Raw genomic sequence first — 22,806 nt, forward strand, 5'->3', positions numbered from 1 at the left:
CAGCATTTGGACTGCTTATGTATCTACGAGACAGTAAATGGACAGATTTCATGAAAAGACCATGAATCTCTCCTATTCATCCAGAGAAGGAAGGACTCTCCTTAGTCTGATGTCCAGATCAATCAACATCAAAATGTTTTTGGACACAGTCACAATAGATTCTCTTAGGTGATCTGCTGTAGCTTATTTTCTAAAAAGAGCTATCAAAATAAAACATGTATTTTCATACATCACTTTGCTACAGATGAGACCGAGCCTTTCTTCAGTCTCTATTTAGAAACATACTGTCAGTCTATCCATATCAACCTCAAAAGTGTGCCGTCCTTTTTCTTCAGAGACATGAGGAGAGGAGAAAACCCCCCTCCCCCCGAATAACCCAGATACACTACACTAACTTGCTCAGCTCAATGATGTGAACTCATGCCTGAAGTGGTGTCACATTTTAAATTTACCCTAGCAGTTAATTATATTTGACCTTTCAACTCAAACTGGGATCTTTGAAAACATAATGTTTATAATGAGGCCACTGAATCATAGGCAGGCTGCAAAATCGGCCCAGAGAAAAACAGAAAGTACAGATTGAGATCAGAAAACGTGTGGTAATAGAAAATACATTCAAAAGATTGAGTGCGAGCACTGGTGGTAAACAACTCCTCACCTCCCCAGTTCTCAACGCTGAAGAGGTTGTTGAAGTTGTGGGCTACGAAGGGGGCGATCTGTTTGAGGTCGTGGGTGCGGACACGGGTGGCCAGGAGAGACTGGTGGGCATCTCTGAAGGTGGTGTCCATGAGCAGCAGACCCTTGTGGGCACGCACTGCCTTGGCAAAGCCCTCTGGACCCTCCCTCAATAAGACATCACGGAACCCAACCGGAGGCTCACCTAATCCACATCAATACATAGCTTTTACTATGTTGTACTGACTGTATTAAAACAAAATGGGCTGCTACAAGAAAAAACAAAAAGAGGTTTCACAGAAAGCTGGTAGGTTGTGTAGTTTGGAATCTCACCCAGAGGAATGGGTGGGATCACAGGATCGATAGATGAGGGCTTGGCCTTTACTGGTATGGGAGTGGTGGGTCCGTTTACCATCACATGACCTGAAACAGGACAGCAGGAAAGCATCAGAAAACATGAGTTGGCCATCGTCGTAGGCATTTAAAACCTACCAATACATTATATTAATGATGGGGAAGGGGGGGATCCAGTTACATATCGCAATATTTTTTTTGATATTACATTTTAACTTTGACTCAAAGTATCGATTTTGTTTGCTAGGTTGCATTAGCTGGCGCTAATCAGCTATACCTGTGCCAAAACTATGGTATTTTTCATCCTATAGCTTGTTCTCCATCTTCTTTTAAAAGTTCTTTGGTATGTCCCATACATGGGACGGTTGGGCTAATGTAGACCTATGCGATAAGCATGAGGTTGTAAGTAACAAGAACATTTCCCAGGACATAGACATATCTGAAATTGGCTGAAAGCTTAAATTCTTGTTAATCTAACTGCACTGTCCAATTTACAGTAGCTATTACAGTGACATAATACCATGCTAATTGTTTGAGGAGAGTGCACAGTTTTGAACATGAAAAGTTATTAACAAATTAGGCACATTTCAGCAGTCTTGACAACATTTTGAACAGAAATGCAATGGTTCATTGGATCAGTCTAAAACTTTGCACATGCACTGCTGCCATTGAGTGGCCAAAATCTAAATTGCACCTGGGCTGGAATAATACATGGCCTTTCTCTTGCATTTCAAAGACGGTACAAAAAAAATACTAAAGAACGTTTGGTTTTTTCTTTGTATCATCTTTTACCAGATCTGTTTTATATTCTCCTACATTCATTCACATTTCCACAAAATGTTCTCGTCCCTCTGCAGCAGACATATAGTGAGCAATATGTATAGAATCAAATATCATTACCGAATCGCAAACAGAATACATAGAGTCATGAGAACTGCAATACAATATTATCAAAATACTTAAGGTGCCGATAATGTATTGTGGAGGTCCCAGGCAATTCCCAGCGCAACATTATATGGGAGAAATCATACTAAAATCACTCCACGCGTACAATGCATTCGGAAAGTATTCTTTCCAAATGTTTAAACGTTACGGCCTTATTCTAAAATTGATTCAAATGTTAATCCCCCCTCATCAATCTACACATAATACCCCATAATGACAAAGCAAAAACTGGGTTTAGAAATTTTACAAATAAACTAAAATATGACATTTACATAAGTATTCAGACCCTTTACTCTGTAGTTGAAGCACCTTTGGATTACAGCCTCGCTTCTTCTTGGGTATGACGCTACAAGCTTGGCACACCTGTATTTGGAGAGAGTCTCCCATTCTTCTCTGCATATCCTCTCAATCTCCCAGGTTGTATGGGAAGCGTCACTTGCATAGCTATTTTCAGGTCTCCCCAGAGATGTTCCATCGGGTTCAAGTCCGGGCTCTGGCTGGGCCACTAAAGGACATTCAGAGTCTTGTCCCGAAGTCACTCCTGCTTTGTCTTGGCTGTGTGCTTAGGACCGTTGTCCTGTTGGAACGTGATCCTTTGCCCCAGTCTGAGGTCCTGAGTGCTCTGGAGCAAGTTTTCATCAATGAGCTCTGTACTTTGCTCTGTTCATCTTTCCCCATCCCGAATAGTCTCGCAGTCCCTGCCACAGAAAAACATCCCCACAGCATGATGCTGCCACCACCGTGCTTCACCGTAGGGATGGTACCAGATTTCCTCCAGACGTGGCGCTTGGCATTAGGGTCAAAGAGCTCAATCTTGGATCAGAACAGAGAATCTTGTTTCTCATAGTCCTTCGGGTGCCTTTTGGCAAACTCCATGCAGGCTGTCATGTGCCTTTTACTCAGGAGTGGCTTCCATCTGGCCACTCTACCATAACAGCCTAATTGGTGGAGTGATGCAGAGATGGTTGTCCTTCTGGAAGGTTCTCCTAACTTTTTACAATATGGCTGTAACGTAACAAAATGTGGTCTGAATACTTTCTGAACGCACTGTATATGCAAGTTAAATAGCAAAGGCGTCATTTGTTACAACTAATGTCAGAGTGTTCAGTATAGTCAAGGAAGTGATGTACAATACTATAGACTCCAAGGGTAGGCAATGTTTGAACAAAAGGTTGAGCCGTACTTTTCCAATGTACCGATTCCATGGCACATGGTTTACGCAAAACACCGGATTCAAAACTTTGAATTTCTCAATTTAAAATTATACAGAATTCTTGCAACCAATAGAATGTTTACACACACGCGCAATTACAGGCCTCATCTTTTTAAGTGGGAGAACTTGCACAATTGGTGGCTGACTAAATACTTTATTACCCCACTGTACGTACATATATTACACATACACACACAGTTGAAGTTTACATTCACCTTAGCCAAATACATTTAAACTCAGTTTCACAATTCCTGACATTTATAATCCTAGTAAAAATACCGTCTTAGGTCAGTTAGGATCACCACTTGATTTTAAGAATGTGAATGTCAGAATAATAGAGCTAATGATTTATTTCAGCTTTTAATTCTTTCATCACATTCCAAGTGGGTCAGAAGTTTACATACACTCAATTAGTATTAGTATTCTTGGGGTTGTACTCATCCTTCTTCCTCAAAACACGGCAAGTGGAATTTAGACCAAAAAGCTTTATTTGGTCATTGAAGATATCCCTCTAGTGGTGTGGGGGAAGTGCTTTGGCAAAGTGGGTGGGGTTATATCCTTCCTGTTTGGCCCTGTCCGGGGTATCATCAGATGGGGCCACAGTGTCCCCTGACCCCTCCTGTCTCAGCCTCCAGTAATTATGCTGCAGTAGTTCATGTGTCGTGGGGCTAGGGTCAGTTTGTTATATCTGGAGTACTTCTCCTGTCTTATCCGGTGTCCTGTGTGAATTTAAGTATGCTCTCTCTAATTCTTTCTCTCTCGTAGGACCTGAGCCCTAAGACCATGCCTCAGGACTACCTGGCATGATGACTCCTTGCTGTCCCCAGTCCACCTGGCCGTACTGCTGCTCCAGTTTCAACTGTTCTGCCTGCGGCTATGGAATCCTGACCTGTTCACCGGACATCCTACCTGTCCCAGACCTGCTGTTTTCAACTCTCTAGAGACAGCAGGAGCAGTAGAGACACTCCTAATGATCGGCTATGAAAATCCAACTGATATTTACTCCTGAGGTGCTGACTTGCTGCACCCTCGACAACTACTGTGATTATTATTATTTGACCATGCTGTTCAATTTATGAACATTTGAACATCTTGGCCATGTTCTGTTATAATCGCCACCCGGCACAGCCAGAAGCGGACTGGCCACCCCTCATAGCCTGGTTCCTGTCTAGGTTCTGGCCTTTCTAGGGAGTTTTTCCCCTAGCCACCGTGCTTCTACACCTGCATTGCTTGCTGTTTGGGGTTTTAGGCTGGGTTTCTGTACAGCACTTGAGATATCAGCTGATGTAAGAAGGGCTATATAAATCAATTTGATTTGATGTATATCGATATAAACTCCGCAAAAAAAAAGAGACGTCTCTTTTTCAGGACCCTGTCTTTCAAAGATAATTTGTAAAATTCCAAATAACTTCACAGATCATTGGGGTGCCTGCTCATCTGCATGAGCGTGCCTTTGGCATGCTGCAAGGAGGCATGAGGACTGCAGATGGGGCCAGGGCAATAAATTGCCATGTCTGTACTGTGAGACGCCTAGGACAGCGCTACAGGGAGACGGGACGGACAGCTGATCGTCCTCGCAGTGGCAGACCACGCTGGACCAGAAAGGACTGGTGAAAAGTGCTCTACACTGACGAGTCGCGGTTTTGTCTCACCAGGGGTGATGGTCGGATTTGCGTTTATCGTCGAAGGAATGAGCGTTACACCGAGGCCTGTACTCTCGGGTGGGATTGATTTGGAGGTGGAGGGTCCGTCATGGTCTGGGGCGGTGTGTCACAGCATCATCGGACTGAGCTTGTTATCATTGCAGGCAATCTCAACGCTGTGCGTTACAGGGAAGACATCCTCCTTCCTCATGTGGTACCCTTTCTGCAGGCTCATCCTGACATGACACTCCAGCATGACAATGCCACCAGCCATACTGTTCGTTCTGTGCATGATTTCCTTCAAGACAGGAATGTCAGTATTCTGCCATAGACGCCGAAGAGCCCGGATCTCAATCCCATTGAGCACATCTGGGACCTGTTGGATCGGAGGGTGAGGGATAGGGCCATTCCCCCCAGAAATGTCCAGGAACTTGCAGGTGCCTTGGTGGAAGTGTGGAGTAACATCTCACAGCAAGAACTGGCAAATCTGGTGCAGTCCATGAGGAGATGCACTGCAGTACTTAATGCAGCTGGTGGCCATACCAGATACTGACTTTTAATTTTGATCCACCCCCTTTGTTCAGGGACACATTCAATTTCTGTTAGTCACATGTCTGTGGAACTTGTTCAGTTTATGTCTCAGTTGTTGAATCTTATGTTCATACAAATATTTACACAAGTTTGCTGAAAATAAATGCAGTTGACAGTGAGGACGTTTCTTTTTTTGCTGAGTTTATATATTTATCCCCAAAATATATGGGGGATTGGAAATTATGCATATAATTACATTGATGGAAGCAACAATCAATCTAATATTAAAGCTGATCCACCCCCTAAAAAAAATACATTTAAAACCCTCAAAAAAAAAAAAGAGTTGTGCTGTAAACCGGCTTTAATTCCAGCCAGGTATGAATTCAACTAACTCACCACTTGATCTAGGGAGGGAAGCTTCAATTGTTCAACGAATCAAGACAATCTTTAGCTACACATCAGATGACTGAGTAAGTGGTGTCTAAAGTTCAAATAATTTATACCAACAAAGAGACAGATTACGAAACAAATTATTTTAAATTGAGTACAAGAAGCACAGTTTATGAAATAACAAATCTAATTTCAGTTGATGACATTTTACCCAGATAGTGCAGCAGCTTCTGGGCTCGGTTCTGGACTGGCTTGAGGTTGAAGAGTTCCTGGTTCTCATCTATGAACTGGGTGTCAACGGTGCCGTACAGGAACTGATCGTTACTCAGAACGTTCTGGAGGAAGGGGATGTTGGTCTGTGCAGGAACAAAATAAGAGGGGGCGAGAAATGGAAAAAAACTAGTGGGAGGGGGCAAGATATTGCTGTTAAAATGACAAAATGGTCAAGAAGACAGTCTGCATGATACATAACACTAGGGACCAAGATTTTGGGCAAAGTGCCTGGACATGCAAACACACAGCTCAAGTGCAAATGGTCTTGGAGGGCTGGGAGGTCATTTTGTGGTCAGTCCCGAATCAAATGGCTTAGAACACTCAATACCGCCACACTGAGTCCCTTCTTCTGTGAGCACTAATCAGGCCAAAACACACAGAGCAGAAAACAGTGTGATCACTAGGCAAAACAATCCCAGCTAATCCTCAACATATGCCCTGCATGTTCCTCTGTGACATGCTGCACATCTGTCTCAGCCAGGTGCACTGGGGTACACACACAGAAAGAGAGAAGCAGGAAGCCAGAGCAAGTGAGACTAAATGAGAGGCACAGAGAAATTAGAGTGAATAAGATAATAGAAATGACTGGGAAAATATCTATAGGCTACTGCTCAAGTCCTTAGTCCATTTCTACCATACACTTCAAACAGCAGCAAATAGCCTAGTAAGCCAACACAGCGCCGTGACCCAGATTCCTCTACATGTAGACCCAATTACAGGTCTTACAACAGATCCAACCCTCACCAAAAGACTTAAGCAAACTAAGAACATTACAGAGGATGTTAATAAATGACATATGTGCAAGTCTGCATTGGCAATATTAATTCAGAAACTAAATAAGATTAGCTTCTTTCTGAGAAGAGACAAATTAGTCCATATTTGCATCATTGTCAGTATGATGACAGTACAATTCCTTCATTTTGTATGGAATGTCGATATAAAAACGTAAAAATCAGATCATTCTTATTCTCTAGTTATGTAAGAATAGAGGATATAGCTTGTGCCCTGACACTCCTTGCTCTCCAATTACCGTTTTATGAGTCGTGCTGTTACAAACTTTCTGGGAAACCATCAATCACAGCTAACTAACCTTGTTTTTTAACACCACATTTTAATAATGACTGCATCAAGTGGGCAGGAAAGAGGGGGTGAAAAAAACAACCCTTTGAGCACAATGCATCTGGGAAATGCTTCAAGGCCTCTTCTTTGGACCGGCTGATAAATTATGCATCCATGACACCACTTCCAAATTAGCCATTCATGATTAAGATAAAGGCACAAAAAGCCAGGGTTACTTGCTTCAAAATATTGACCAATTTGTCAACTGGCAAGAGTTCTGACAGTACGGTCAAGATGGCCAGCCCCAGCGAGTTTATTCTGCTCTCTGACAGTACTGTGGTGTAAGTCTCAGAGTGCTGCTGTCCTTGGTCCTGAAGAGATCCTCTCTGCAAATGGCCGCACATCCTCCATTGTCCAGACTCTGAATAGCTATGGATTGAATCAAATTAAAATGCCCCCCTGCAGCTTCCCCAGGTAAATCATTTCTCAAATTTCCTGCAGATAGATTAACCCATTTTCCACCTAAATTATACACAATAGTCAAAATGAGGGTTCCCATGTGGTGAAAGATAAGAAACACCTTAAATCACTAGGCTGAATAATCATTATGTATGTATGCATGTATGTGTCAGGAGTACAGCGTTACCTAGCACTTATTGGTTGGACACGTACAACAGTGTCCCTGTAGGATGCATGTAACACTCCAGCATGGCTGTACTCAGGCCTCTGTAAAAAGCCCCAGTTTGTGTCTGGCTGAGGGTGAGTCACTCAGTCCTCCTCACCAAAAAAAAAAAACACACAAAAAAACACAGCTAGCCCAGATTGGAATAGAAACAAGAGGGATGAAAGGAACCAGGAGGATGAAGAGGGGCTAAGCCTCCCCTCTCTGTGTCTCGTTCCCTCAAATTCCAGGGCAAAAAAGCCACGCTGTCAGATTCAGCCATGGTGCTGGTGTTGACCTGTATTAACCTTCATCACTTCTGTTTGGGTTGAGAAACCTAGTGTAAGTCATCCGAGTTTCTCATCATCCGTATTGATTCTCTCAGATTCTCCCACTCTCTCTACACCCCCAGACCACAGCAGGGAAGACAAGCAAGCACTCCAATCAGACTTTATTCACTCCAAAATCTGCTGAACAATCAGAAACTCCCCATCCCCGCGACCACACTTAACATTCAGGGTACATTGGGGACCATCGCGATCAACTTGTAGTAATCAAACGTTGAATAATTGATGAAAGGACTTTTAAACCCAAAATTGCTGATTTAACAGGCCTCTTGATAGTAACCAACCAATATCCCATTTCAAACACCTCAGCATAAAGCTACCTTATTAGGCTACAGTGTCTCCATAATGTTTCTCACTGTAGCAGTGGTCTGCAGGCGATTGCAGACAGGAAAACAGCAACTGCTAACCAGCTGAATGTACAGTCTGCTAAGGGCTTGTGTAAATACAATGATAACTGCTTTAATCACAGCAGTAATGAAGCCATCCCTTACTTTGGCACAACTGTTAGGCTAAAAAATGATAAAAGACGGGGGTGAGGCTGCTAGCTCTCCCTCCAAAACCTCCTACAGCCTCCTCTTTTCATTTTGACTAATTTATCCTACGCACATTTTTTGCATTTTCTCCTAGCCACTCAAATTCCATCTCCCCCCTTCTATCGAAAGCCAGGACCGCTCAAGGCTCTCCCTCCTCCCTCTGTTTCCCTTTCCCTCTCCCATCTCAGTAGCAGACACACTTTGCAGTCTCTCCCTCGCTCACACACACGCTTGCTGCAGCAGAAGCCACAAATCCGACTGGTACAGCACCGGATGGCAGAGGAAATGAACGTCAAAACAAGCGATTGAGTTGTGAATAAGCACGGCAAACAGAGGTGAAACATGCGACCGTAATTGGTTGTTGGCGTCTACGGTTAATAACCTACTTTAAACAGCACTGTTCCTTTCACTGGGCTTGTCTGGACGACTAAAACAAAACAAAAAAGGCAGCATGACGGAAGGAACAAGGGAGTGAAAAGGAATTGTTACCATTCCCACTCAGTGGGAAACTGGGAGGAGAAAGGGGGTTGGAGGTCAGGTGGTTAAAGCTGCTCTCCAACAGAGATAAAAACAGACTTGGGGATGTTCTAGAGCCGCACTGATTCTGTGAAGGACAGATGCGCAGCGAGAGGAAAGAGGGGTCTGAATACCAACGACTGCAGAGTAAAGAGAAGAGACTGGATACTGTCCTGGGAGAAGACTGATGGCTGCAATTAGTGAATAGATGGAGGATAAACGCTACGAAGCACACTGAAATGTTTCACACATTTCAAATATTTTGTTATCTAGGAAACATAAGCTCTGGGCTCATGCTTGAAAAACTACATCTGATTATTTCGATTCATGCTCCAGTTACCAGAACGAATCAATGGACTTGGCATCCTGAACAGCATAAGCAGCAAACTTCTGTAAGTTAATGTTCATTTGTTTTCTTCACATTAGAATAGAACCCTGTGTTTCTTTTAATAGAGCATCTAACTCGCAGTCTGTCCTGACTGTATTGCACATTGTGGAGGAAATGTGATTATCTGTGCCCATGTCACTCTGCTAATCCTGGCTCTCTTCATATTCTGGAGGATGTATACAATGGACTGACCTAGCAACAATTGAATCCCAGAAAAACAAGGATATTTAACAACAGGAATGACTGAGTAAAATATAAATGACAAACTGACAAGCAACAAATTGCTCATACGCTTGTTGATCTGGAGGATGAGCTTAAGTCAAAGTAAATATAGATAGGTGGACAGAGAGGTAAGGTACTGCAACATGGAAAAGGTTTACTAGGTCTTCCCTCTGTGCTTTGAGCCAACGATCATAAAACACTGCGAAGAGGGAAACATATCCAAGCCAAGAGGATAACTAGGGATAAGAATTTAAATATTAGCAGTTAGTGTTTTTAAATAAATACTGCCATGTACAATGCCTTCAGAAAGTATTCATTCACCATGAGTTGACCAAATTCATAATGGATTAAAATATACATTTCCCCCCCCCCCCTCACCCATCTACACACAATACTCCATAAATGACAAAGCGAAAACATTTATTGAAAATTAAATCAAAATCTCTATTACATAAGTATTTCACACCCCTGAGTCAATACATGTTAGAATCACCTTTGGCAGCGATTATAACATTGAGTCTTTCTGGCTAAGTCAAAGAGCTTCGCACACCTGGATTTTACAATACTTGCACATTCTTCTTAGAATTCTTCAAGCTCTGTCAAGTTGGTTGTTGATCATTGCTAGACAGCCATTTTCAAGTCTTGCCATAGATTTTCAAGACGATTTAAGTCAAAACTAATTAGGCCACTCAGGAACATTCAATGTCATCTTGATAAGCAACTCCAGAGTATATTTCGCCTTGTGTTTTAGGTTAATTATCCTGCTGAAAGGCAAATTTGTCTCCCAGTGTATGTTGGAAATTTCATACTGAAAATATGAAGAGTGGTACTCAGTGATGTATTGTATTTGCCCTAACCATAATGCTTTGTATTCAGGACATAAAGTACATGTGTCTCTGCCATATTTTTTGCATTTTACTTTTGCCTTATTGCAAACAGGATGCATGTTTTGGAATGTTTTATTCTATACAGGCTTCCTTTCACCCTGTTATTTAGGATAGTATTGTGGACTAACGACAATACTATAGTTCTCCCTATCACAGACATTTAACTCTGTTTTAGTCACCCCCTGGAGCTACTTGTCTGAGCCTCCCCAGCTTTTCCTTCACCCAAATCCAGATAGCAGATGTTCTGAAAGAGCTGCAAAACCTGGACCCATACAAATCAGCTGGACTAGACAATCTGGACCCTCTCTTTCTAAAATGATACGCCGCCATTGCTGCAACCCCTATTAACAGTCTGTTCAACCTCCCTTTCGTATCGTCCGAGATCACTCAAGACTGGAAAGCTGCTGCAGTCATCCCCCTCTTCAAAGGGGGTGACACTCTAGACCCAAACTGTTATAGACCTATCTATCCTGCCCTGCCTTTCTAAAATCTTCAAAAGCCAAGTTAATAAACAGATCACTGACCATTTAGAATCCCACCGTACCTTCTCCGCTGTGCAGTATGGTTTCCAAGCTGGTCACGGCTGCACCTCAGCTACGCTCAAGGTACTAAACAATATCATATTCGCCATCGATAAAAGACAGTACTGTGCAGCAGTCTTCATCGACCTGGCCAAGGCTTTCGACTCGGTCAATTACCGTATTCTTATCGACAGATTCAATAGCCTTGGTTTCACAAATAACTGCCTCGCCTGGTTCACCAACTACTTCGCAGACAGAATTCAGTGTGTCAAATCGGAGGGCCTGTTGTCCGGACCTCTCTCAGTCTAAATGGGGATACCACAGGGTTCAATTCTCGGGGCGACTCATTTCTCTGTATATATCAACGATGTTGCTCTTTCTGCGGGTGATTCCCTGATCCACCTCTACACAGACGACACCATTCTGTATACATCTGGCCCTTCTTTGGACACTTAACTAACCTCCAAACGAGCTTCAATGCCATACAACACTCCTTCCATGGCCTCCAATTGCTCGTAAACGCTAGTAAAAACCAAATGCATGCTTTTTAACCGTTTGCTACCCGCCCGACTAGCATCACTACTCTGGACGGTTCTGACCGTCTCCAATCCAAAATAATCAAATCTAGAATCGGCTTTCTATTTCGCAACAAAGCCTCCTTCACTCACTCCACCAAAATTACCCTAGTAAAACTGACTATTCTACCGATCCTCAACGATGTCATCTACAAAATAGCTTCCAATACTCTACTCAGCAAACTGGATGCAGTCTATCACAGTGCCATCCGTTTTGTTAACAAATCACCTTATACCACCCACCACTGCGACCTGTATGCTCTAGTCGGCTGGCCCTCGCTACATATTCTTCGCCAGACCCACTGGCTCCAAGTCATCTAAGTCTATGCTAGGTAAAGCTCCACCTTATCTCAGCTCACTGGTCACGATAACACCCACCCGTAGCAGGTATATATATATCACTGGTCATCCCCAAAGCCAACACCCCCTTTGGCCGCCTTTCCTTACAGTTCTCTGCTGCCAGTGGCTGGAACGAATTGCAAAAAAAATAAAAACAATTCTCTGAAGCTGGAGACTTACATATCTCTCACTAACTTTAAACAGCTAACCGATCACTGCAGCTGTACATAGTCTATCTACCTACCTCATCCCCATATTGTTTTAATTTACTTTTATGCTCTTTTGCACACCAGAATCACTATTTATTTTTTTTTTTTTTTAAACCTTTATTTTACTAGGCAAGTCAGTTAAGAACAAATTCTTATTTTCAATGACGGCCTAGGAACAGTGGGGTTAACTGCCTGTTCAGGGGCAGAACGACAGATTTTGTACCTTGTCAGCTCAGCGATTTGAACTTGCAACCTTTCGGTTACTAGTCCAATTCTCTAACCACTAGGCTACACATCTGCTCATCGATCACTCCAGTGTTCATTTGCTAAATTGTAATGACTTCGCTACTATTTATTGTCTTACCTCACGACATTTGCATACACTGTATAGACTATTTTTTTCTATTGTGTTATTTTTCTTCTTCTATTGTGTTACTGACTGTACACTTGTTTATTCCATGTGTAACTGTGTTGTGTCGCACTGCTTTGCTTTATCTTGGCCAGGTCGCAGTTGCAAATGATAACCCGTTCTCAACTTGCTTACCTGGTTAAATAAAGGTGGGGGAACAAAACAGGCCTCAGTGAAATCCGAGCGGTTTCCTTCCTCTTTGGTAACTGCGCTAGAAAGGACGCTTGCATCTTTGTAGTGACTGGGTGTATTAATGCACCATCCAAAGTGTCATTAATAAGTTAACAAGGCTCAATGGAGAATTCAATATCTGCTTCTTTTTTTTTTACTCATCTACCAATAGGTACCCTTCTATGCAAGGCACTGGAAAACCTCCTTGGCCTTTGTGGTTGAACCTGTGTTTGAAATTCACTGCTCGACCGAGGGACCTTGCAGATAATTGTATGTGTGGGGTACAGAGGGAAAAAAAGCATGTTAAACACCATTATTGCCCACAGAGAGTCAATGCAACTCATGTGACTTGTTTATTAAGCAAATGTTTACTCATGAACGTTAGGCATGCCATAACAAATGGGTTGAATACTTACTGACTTTCAGCTTTCATTTTTCTATTCATTTGTAAACATTTCTAAAAACGTAATTTGACTTTGACATTATGTGGTATTGTGTGTATATGTATGCCAGTGACACCAAATCGAAATGGAATCCATTTGAAATGCAGGTTATAAACTGTGGAAACAGGCCAGGGGTGTGAATACTTTCTCAAGGCACTGTAGATGAGGGCCTCGGTGTTCTGTTCTGTGGGAGAACAGGATATTCACCCACTAAGGTAGGAACCATTACTGTGCAGTCCTCAGTCACTGTGATTAGGAACTAAGGGGGATGTGCAATCCATTCAAACCCTCAGCCAACTCATACAGAAAAGATATGGGATAGAATGTCAAGCTTAGAATCTAACCCTGTTACCATGCCTCCATCTTCCCTTCCTCCCAACTCAGACATACAGGTCCAAAAGGTTAACCCCATACACAGTTTTCCCATGATGCAGTGAAGTGTCTTATAGTATAAAGCACACACTAACCCCACCTTACACACCACAACATTTCTTGTGTCTGTGTGTATCATTGCACAGTGCATGCACAGAGACAAACACAGTTTACACTATTACACAGTTATTTATAGGCTGTATCCATCCTTCCCTAGTGGGTTCTTCATCTCCCCGTCTCATTCTCCCTCACACACACTCAAAACGGTGCTTTGTGAGCGTGACAGGAGAAGAAGCTAGCCTTACATAATGCTCAAACGAGCACAAATGTAATATTCTCAACCCAGTGAAACACAGCAGCCATGGAAAAGCACAACACAGTCACATTAATCAGGCCTGTAATGTTACAGATAATTCAAGCGACTAGGCTTCCATTCATGACCTGGAGACTCAGTCACCCTACAAACCACTATTCTGCTTCATTAAGGACCTGCCTTTTGTAGTCTGGCTTTTAACCCAATGTTATTCCTTCTCATTAGATGGAACGTGGGTCAATGGTCATGCTCAACACACACACTGTAATGCATCAGGTGAATGGGGCAATAGCACTGACAGAACAGTGGGCAGTGGAGGGTGAGAACAAGAAGGCCCCAGTAACAGTGGAACCAAGTAGTCATGGCCACCACCCCAGAACCAGTACCAGTGGAACTCAGTAGTCACGGCCACCACCCCAGAACCAGTACCAGTGGAACCCAGTAGTCATGGCCACCACCCCAGAACCAGTACCAGTGGAACCCAGTAGTCATGGCCACCACCCCAGAACCAGTAACAGTGGAACCCAGTAGTCACGGCCACCACCCCAGAACCAGTACCAGTGGAACCCAGTAGTCATGGCCACCACCCCAGAACCACTAACAGTGGAACCCAGTAGTCATGGCCACCACCCCAGAACCAGTAACAGTTGAACTCGGTAGTCATTGCCACCACCCCAGAAGCAGTGACCGGTCTGAGGAAAACCACCCAGGTTTGGAGGTTTATATCAAATCTAACGTCACTCATATCTCACTGAAACTATACACATAGGCCTACACAAACATAACCACATCAGTTTACAAAATCAGTATTGAATGTTTGTGGATTTTTTATATATTTTTTTATATCTAAAACTCCAAATTGTACAATCCAATACCTCTACTGCACTGTTGGATGTAAAAGCCACTGAATGGGAAAACCAATGGAAATGAGAGATAATGATTTCCCACTTGTTCTTCTGTAGGTCAATGGATAACCAGCTCAACAATGCCTAAATCCAAATCACAAATATCACACCCATACTCAGCTCCACCCCACTCAAAATCCTCTCGGAGGCCCTCTCCAAAGCAACACTTTCTACAAGGGGTCCACCCGGAAATAAACCAGTTATCTCCCATTGAACTCAAGCCAAAAGTCACCAGCCCTTCCCTGAGACCCCCCTTCTCTATGACCCCACAGACTGTAGTCTGGCTGGCCGTGGTGACCTGCTCCTGTGTGTTCTCTGCTCTGCTGGGCCCGGGCGTGTCCGCTGGAGAGACCTGGGGCATGGTCTCCATCTGTCCCTTCCACTGTGTGTGCCGAAACCTCTCAGAGTCTCTGAGCACGCTCTGTGTCAACAAGGGCCTGCTGTTCGTCCCTCCTGACATTGACCGGCGCACAGTGGAGCTCCGTCTGGCTGACAACTTCATCCTGGAGGTGGGCAGAGTGGACTTTGCCAACATGTCAGGCCTGGTAGAGCTAACTCTGTCCAGGAACACCATCCATGCCCTGAAACCTCTGGCCTTCGCTGACCTTCAGAGTCTGCGTTCACTTCACCTGGACACCAACCGGCTGACCGTGGTGGGGCCAAAAGACCTGTCCGGCCTAACTAACTTGCAGCACCTCATCATCAACAACAACCAGCTGACCAACGTCTCCACCGAGGCATTTGATGACTTCCTGCAGACACTGGAGGATCTGGACCTGTCCTACAACAACCTGAGGAAGGTCCCCTGGGAGGCCATCCAGAACATGGCCAGCCTGCACACCCTCAACCTGGACCACAACCTCCTGGACCACATCGCCGAGGGCTCCTTCGGAGAACTGTACAAGCTGGCTCGTCTCGACATGACGTCCAACCGGCTGCAGACTCTGCCCCCTGACCCCCTGTTCTCCCGCTCCCAGACAGGCGTGGTCAGCCCCACCCCCTACAACACTGTCATCAGCCTGAGCTTCGGGGGGAACCCCCTGCACTGTAACTGTGAGCTGCTGTGGCTGAGGCGGCTGATCCGCGGGGACGACATGGAGACGTGCGCCACCCCGTCCACCTGGCTGGGCGCTACTTCTGGTCCATTCCAGAAGAGGAGTTCACCTGTGAGCCTCCGCTCATCACGCGCCACTCCAACAAGCTGTGGGTGCTGGAGGGCCAGAGGGCCACGCTGAGGTGCCGTGCCATTGGAGACCCAGAGCCAATCATCCACTGGATCTCCCCTGACGACCGCATTGTAGCCAACTCCAGCCGTGTGCACTCCTACTACAACGGCACCCTGGACGTGCTGGTGACCCGTGCCCGTGACGATGGGGCATACACCTGCATTGCCATCAATGCTGCCGGGGAGGCTACGGCCCTGATAGACCTGAAGATCATCCCCCTCCCTCACCGCGGCAACAACACTGTCCCCCTAACCAGCCCTCGAGGGGACCCTGGGTCATCAGATATCTCCAGTGGGAGAAGAGGTGCAGGCCGGAAGGGTGGTGGAGGGGTGGTGACTGTCAAGAACGCCACAGAGGGGGAGAGTGGAGATGGAGATGCCAGTGAGCATTTGGTGGGGGTCCTGGGAGCGACTGCCACCTCTGCCCAGGTGCGCTGGGTCCTGGGCCGGGCCACTGGGCCGTACCTGGTGTGGATGTACCAGATCCAGTACAACTGCACTGCAGACGACGCCCTGGTATACAGGTAAGCTCCCCTCAGCGACACAGCCATCCTACAGAACCTGAGAGACAGTTCCAACTGGACAAGCATGAATAGATCAATCAAAAGGCTAGATGCAAAACAAACACCTCTGTGTGGTCTTCCATTGTAATACTGTCATGTACAAAACACCCCAGTGGTTTTACAATTGATCTGAGTTATCACAGAGTGTCCTTGAATGACAGGGACCAGGAGTGATGAACATGAACACTGACACATGAATTAAAGGAGAGCAGGCATAGTTGACTGTAAAGTATGAATGAGTGATTCTCTATATATAAATATAGGAGAAAGGAAAGAGATGGAAGGGAGATAGGGCAATGGAAGGAGAGAGAGAGAGAGAGAGAGAGAGAGAGAGAGAGAGAGAGAGAGAGAGAGAGAGAGAGAGAGAGAGAGAGAGAGAGAGAGAGAGAGAGAGAGAGAGAGAGACTGGGAAAAGGAGGATGAAGTCCTTATAAAAAAAAGTGTAAGCCAGATCTGAGGACAGTGTCACATCCCATCTGTCAGTCTGAAATGGAGATAAATAGGGAGATGGTGGGTTTGGGTCTAGGGAACACTGAACCCACTTCAGTTTGTGGAGGTAGGGATAGGCACCTAAATAGACATGCAGTGTTTTATATCATATACTGAACGATTCTCAAGGACTTGTCAGGACACACTAATGTGTGCACACAGCTGTCAGAATGAAAAACAGGAAGAACGCCTCCCAATTCGACATTTCCAGCTTTCATCCCCCACTAAGTCAGGAAGTGATGGTTAGTCTCATACTCTAAACATTTGATGCCTCATAACACCCCATAATTCCCCGGTGTCCCAATAAGGCCAGGTGAACTGCTTGCTAAGCCTTCCAAGATCAAAGAATAAGTATGCAAATACACACATTTGGATGACTAATATATGCCAAGGTATATGTTGTCTTCATAGCTAAATAAGATGGATGAAGGCAAAAATGAATTTCTACCGTCTCTGGGACTCCATGGCTAATTTCTTTAAACAGCATATCCCTTTGACAGGTTCAGTAGAGCTTACAATGCAGTTATTCACCTTATATAAGCCTACGGAGATAATAGCTTGAATATTGAATATTCTGAGTTAATGTTCCTCGTAAAGCCCATCTTTACAATTTTCATTACAAAGCCTGCCTGTAAACAACTAAATGTAATAACAACAAAGTAATGTAACCCAAAGCTAGATATGATTTGAGGATAGTGTGGAGGAATGAGGGAGAGCAAGGGCACCAGAAAGGTTAACTGCCCACCAGATGAAATTAGAAATGGCTCAAGGTCTGCCTTTCAGAGCTCGCAATTACCTCTCAACGGTAAACGCATTCATCAGCCTCATTTACACCGTCCAATACATTTTTAATACTGTTCGACACAGCCGTCTGAATCCATACAATAAGCTGCAGCATTTAACAAGAGATTTGACACGAGCAGTCAGTTGGAAGACGGAGGGGTGAAAGACATTAAAAACGGAAGTGTTTGCCGTCTTGTCCTCTTCCTTGCGTACAGCGTTTGGGCGGGGGTGGTGATTGGGGTGCGAGTATGTGTCATTGCCTCGGAGTTGTCTTAAATAGCTCATCGCTTGGCAAGACACGTTTCTGAGGGGAGGGGAAAAAAAATACGTAAACAGACTGGTTTAAAATAAAATTGTATTAGTCACATGCGCCGAATACAAGAGGTATTCTTAGTGAAATGCTTACCAACAACGCAGTTTAAAAAATATGAGTAAGAATAAGAAATAAAAGTAACAAGTAATTAAAGAGAAGCAGTAAAACAACAATAGCGAGACTATACACAGGGGGATACAGGTACAGAGTCAATGTGCGGGGGCACTGATAGTCAAAGTAATATGTACATGTAGGTAGAGTTATTACAGTGACTACAATGGGAGTAGAAGCTGTTTAGAAGCCTCTTGGACCTAGACATGGCACTCCGGTACCGCTTGCCATGGTGTCTGGCCTGGTGTCGAGGTCCTGGATGGCAGGAAGATTGGCCCCAGTGATGTACTGGGCCGTTCGCACTACCCTCTATAGTGCCTTGCGGTCGGGCTGAGCAGTTGCCATTCCAGGCTGTGATGCAACCAGTCAGAAAGTTATCGATGGTGCAACTGTATAACCTTGAGGATCTGAGGACCCATGCCAAATCTTTTCAGTCTCCTGAGGGGGAATAGGTTTGGTCGTGCCCTCTTCACGACTGTCTTGGTGCTGCTTGGACCATGTTAGTTTGTTGGTGATGTGGACACCAAGGACCTTGAAACTCTCAACCTGCTCCACTGCAGCCCTGTCGATGAGAATGGGGGTGTGCTCGGCCCTCCTTTTCCTGTAGTCCACAATCATCTCCTTTGTCTCGATCACGTTGAGGGAGAGATTGTTGACCTGGCACCACACGGCCAGGTCTCGGACCTCCTCCTTATCGGCTGTCTTGTTGTTGACAACAACAAAAAAACAATTGGTTACGAATACGTAAAAAGTTAGCCTTGTTCTCCGGTGCCATCTTCAGTCTGCCTCCCATTTCCCTGAATATCAATCTCACCCTTTCTATTGCCCTTCTCCCTCTACAGCAGAGTATTATTGATTAAGCCCATTTCCACAACAAATGAGCAGATCTGACTACTCCTCCCTCTAGCTGGCTGCTCATCATCATCATCATCATTAGCACTAAGGGGTTGTACTGTAGCTTATTGCATTTCATTTGATTCGTCTCCCTCTCCTAGCTGCTCTCAGAGATCCTCTTTCTCTCCTCAGCAAATGACTCAATATCCTTTTTTCTTTTATTACTCCTCAACCCCCCCACCCCTTCCCTGTGTTAGGATTCTGCCTCCTACAAGCAACGCGTTCCTGCTAAAGAACCTTGTGTCTGGAGCTGACTACAGCCTTTGTGTCCTGGCCATCTTTGACGACGGGCTGTCCACCCTGGCCACCACCAAGGTCCTGGGTTGCACCCAGTTCAGCACCAAGGAGGACTTCCCAGAGTGCCGTTCCCTGCAGGCACACTTCCTGGGCGGCACACTGACAATCATGGTGGGCGGGGTCATCGTGGTGATGCTGCTGGTGTTCACCGTGGCGATGATGGTGAGGCACCGCGTCTGTGGAGACTGCAGAGACGAGGGTCACTACCCTGCCCATCACAACTTCCTGCCCTCCAAGGGAGAAGTGGACGTTTACGCTCAGACCAATGGGAATGGGAGAGTGATGATGGTGGCTCTGCCCAAAGGCATTCTTGGCCAAAAGGCTAAGCCCCTGCCATCGAAAACCAAACCCCAAGCCAAGAACAAGCCCAGGACAACGCTTGACTCTGATCAGCTCAGTGGAGAGAGAAAGGCTGAGGAGCAGGGCCTGGAGGTAGGCGTGAGGGGGAAAAGATTCCCCCCTTTCACCCCTGAGAGTGAGAGAGTGACACTGTACTACACCCCTGCCAACACCTCTCAGACCTTACCCCATCCCAGAGCTCACAAGGCCCTGAGACACTCAGGCAAGCTCAAGCTGCGCCGCTCTGAGGAGAGGGAGAGAGACTTGGACAAAATGGTGGGCTCCAGATGCAGCCTGGACTCTGGGGCCCAGGGGGAGGAGGAGGGGCGGTTGGATGACTGGAGGAGGGGCGATCGTCCGCCACTCGGGAGGACACGCAGCTGCTCTTTTGATGTGGGAGAGATCACCACAACAACCTGCTACAGCTATGCCAAGCGACTGAGTGTGATATGGACCAGGAGGAGCCAGTCAGTGCACGGCATGCTGGTCCAGTGCGCCTCAACGGCCAGTTCAGCGAGCAGCATGGGCAGCGACCAACAGCCCCCTGCTCTCACACATGGCTACCTGCACGCCTTCAACACCTCCAACTCTAACTCTAACACCAGAGTGGCTGCCAAAGCTGGAGACCTAGAAGAGAGTGTTGTGTAGGGTGGAGAGGAGGAGGAGAGGGGGACATAATGGAAACAGACTGAAACTGACAAAATGGTGGATGTAAAAGAAATAAGCCATTTGGCTTTATAGCTAGAATCCTTAATTGAAACAAAGCGTTCTCTGCCCGTTTCAGCCAAAAAGCTAAAGGAATGGGTCTGGATAAATGTAACCACTCAAATTCATAAAGGTATGGATGCAAGGACTAACAATCCATGATATCAAATGTATAGTTTTAACCATGTTTTAAGGCTATACAGGGTTTGCTTACATTTATTTACAAATATTGGAGTAAGACATGCTTATATTTTGGGTTTCGATGGGGTACGACAGTTGAACTAAGCTCATGAGGAATTTAGGTTACAGTGCATTTGTAAAGTATTCAGACCCCCTGACTCATTCCACATTTTGTTATAGCCTTACTCAAAATGATTAAAAAGTATTTTTCCCTCCTCAATATATAAAACAATACCCCATAATGACAACGCAAAAACAGGTTTAGAAATTTGTGCAAGTTCATTCAAAATAAAAAACTTAAATCACATTTACATAAGTATTCAGACCCTTTACTCAGTACTTTGTTGAAGGACCTTTAGCAGCGATTACAGCCTCAAGTCTTCTTGGGTATGATGCTACAAGCTTGGCAAACCTGTATTTGGGGAGTGTTTCCCATTCTTCTCTGCAGATCCTCTCAAGATCGGTCAGTTTGGATGGGGAGCATCGCTGCACAGCTATTTTCAGGTCTCTCCAGAGAAGTTCGATCGGGTTCAAGTCCAGCCTCTGGCTGGGCCACTCAAGGACATTAAGAGACTTGTCCCGAAGCCACTCCTGCGTTGTCTTGGCTGTGTGCTTAGGGTCGTTGTCCTGTTGGAAGGTGAACCTTTGTCCAAGTCTGACGTCCTGAGCAGGTTCTCACAAGCATTTTGCTACACCTGCAATAACATTTGCTAAACACGTGACAAATATAATTATTTGTACCTTGGTCCATTCATCTTTTCCTCAAACCTGACTAGTCTCCCGGTCCCTGCCACTGAAAAACAGCCCCACAGCATGATGCTGCCACCACCATAGGGATGGTGCCAGGTTTCCTCCAGATGTGACGCTTGGCATTCAGGTCAAAGTGTCCAATCTTGGTTTCATCAGACCAGAGAATCTTGGTTCTCATGGTCAGAGTCTTTAGGTGGCTTGTGGCTAACTCCAAGTGGGCTGTCATGTTCCTTTTACTCAGGAGTGGATTCAGTTTGGCCACTACCATAAAGGCCTGATGGGTGGAGTACTGCAGAGAGGGTTGTCTCCACAGAGGAACTGGAGCTCTGTCACCGGGTTCTTGGTCACCTCCCTGACCAAGGACCTTGCTCAAGGAAGAGTCTTGGCTGTTCTACATTTCTTCCATTTAAGAATGGAGACCAGTGTGTTCTTGGGGACCTTTAATGCAGCATACATTTTTTGTACCCTTCCCCAGATCTGTCCCTCGACACAATCCTTTCTCAGAGCTTGACAGACAATTCCCTTGACCTCATGGTTAGGTTTTTGCTCTGACATGCACCGTCAACTGTGGGACCTTATATAGACAGGTGTGTGCCTTTCCAAATCATGTCAATCAATTGAATTAACACAGGTGGACTCCAATCAAGTTGTAGAAACATCAAGGATGATGAATGGAAACCGGATGCACCTGAGCTCAATTTCGAGTCTCATAGCAAAGGGTCTGAATATTTCTGTAAAAAAGCTACCTGTTAATTAATTCTAATAAATGTGCAAAAATGTCTAAAAAAATGTTTTTCCCCCTTTGTCATTATGAGGTATTGTGTGTAGATTGATGAGGGGGGGGAAATGTAATCAATTTCAGAATGATTCTTGAAGAATATACAGTGGAATGGGTGTTTATCATTTATTTGTATTCTAAATTTCTTAAAAAACAAGGACATACATTTGAAAGCACAAAGTGCATTGCACAAGGAACCTAGCACATGGTGAAGAAGATAAGCCACGTACGGTGTGGGCAGATGGGAGTGATGACAAGTATAAAGAATGAAAGTACAACGAAGTCTGCTTTAATGCTGTAAGAGACTGACTACAACCTGAGGCTTCTGTTTCAACAAGATACATTAAACAACTCATGAATTACAGTAAATAAATCAACCGCTACTCAACAGCAGCACGACTCGACATTGAATTGCAAACCGCCGAGTAGATCAGTTATCAAAATGGATCATATGAAAACTCTGACAATCAGATGCCAGTCAGTGA

At 44.9% G+C, this 22,806-nt stretch overlaps 2 protein-coding genes across 2 annotated transcripts in view; one reads left to right on the top strand and one right to left on the bottom strand.

Moving 5' to 3' along the window:
- The window catches only part of LOC135544314 (pyruvate carboxylase, mitochondrial-like), a 97,648-nt gene that overhangs the window by 11,757 nt on the left and 63,085 nt on the right, over nucleotides 1-22,806 (bottom strand). The window contains exons 11-13 of the mRNA XM_064971828.1: nucleotides 5,963-6,107; nucleotides 1,009-1,098; nucleotides 659-880 (exon numbers count right to left, since the gene is read on the bottom strand). Of these exons, the coding sequence (XP_064827900.1) occupies nucleotides 659-880; nucleotides 1,009-1,098; nucleotides 5,963-6,107 (457 nt within the window). The remainder of the gene's footprint in view (nucleotides 1-658; nucleotides 881-1,008; nucleotides 1,099-5,962; nucleotides 6,108-22,806) is intronic.
- Nucleotides 8,841-22,714, top strand: LOC135544313 (leucine-rich repeat and fibronectin type-III domain-containing protein 4-like). Its single transcript, XM_064971827.1, is given in 4 exon segments — nucleotides 8,841-9,532; nucleotides 14,952-16,010; nucleotides 16,013-16,643; nucleotides 19,470-22,714. Coding segments are annotated over 3 exon segments (2,754 nt in total). The 5' UTR covers nucleotides 8,841-9,532; nucleotides 14,952-14,974; the 3' UTR covers nucleotides 20,557-22,714.

The sequence above is a fragment of the Oncorhynchus masou genome, chromosome 8 (genome assembly GCF_036934945.1).
Source record: "Oncorhynchus masou masou isolate Uvic2021 chromosome 8, UVic_Omas_1.1, whole genome shotgun sequence".
Classification (NCBI taxonomy): Eukaryota; Metazoa; Chordata; class Actinopteri; order Salmoniformes; family Salmonidae; genus Oncorhynchus; species Oncorhynchus masou.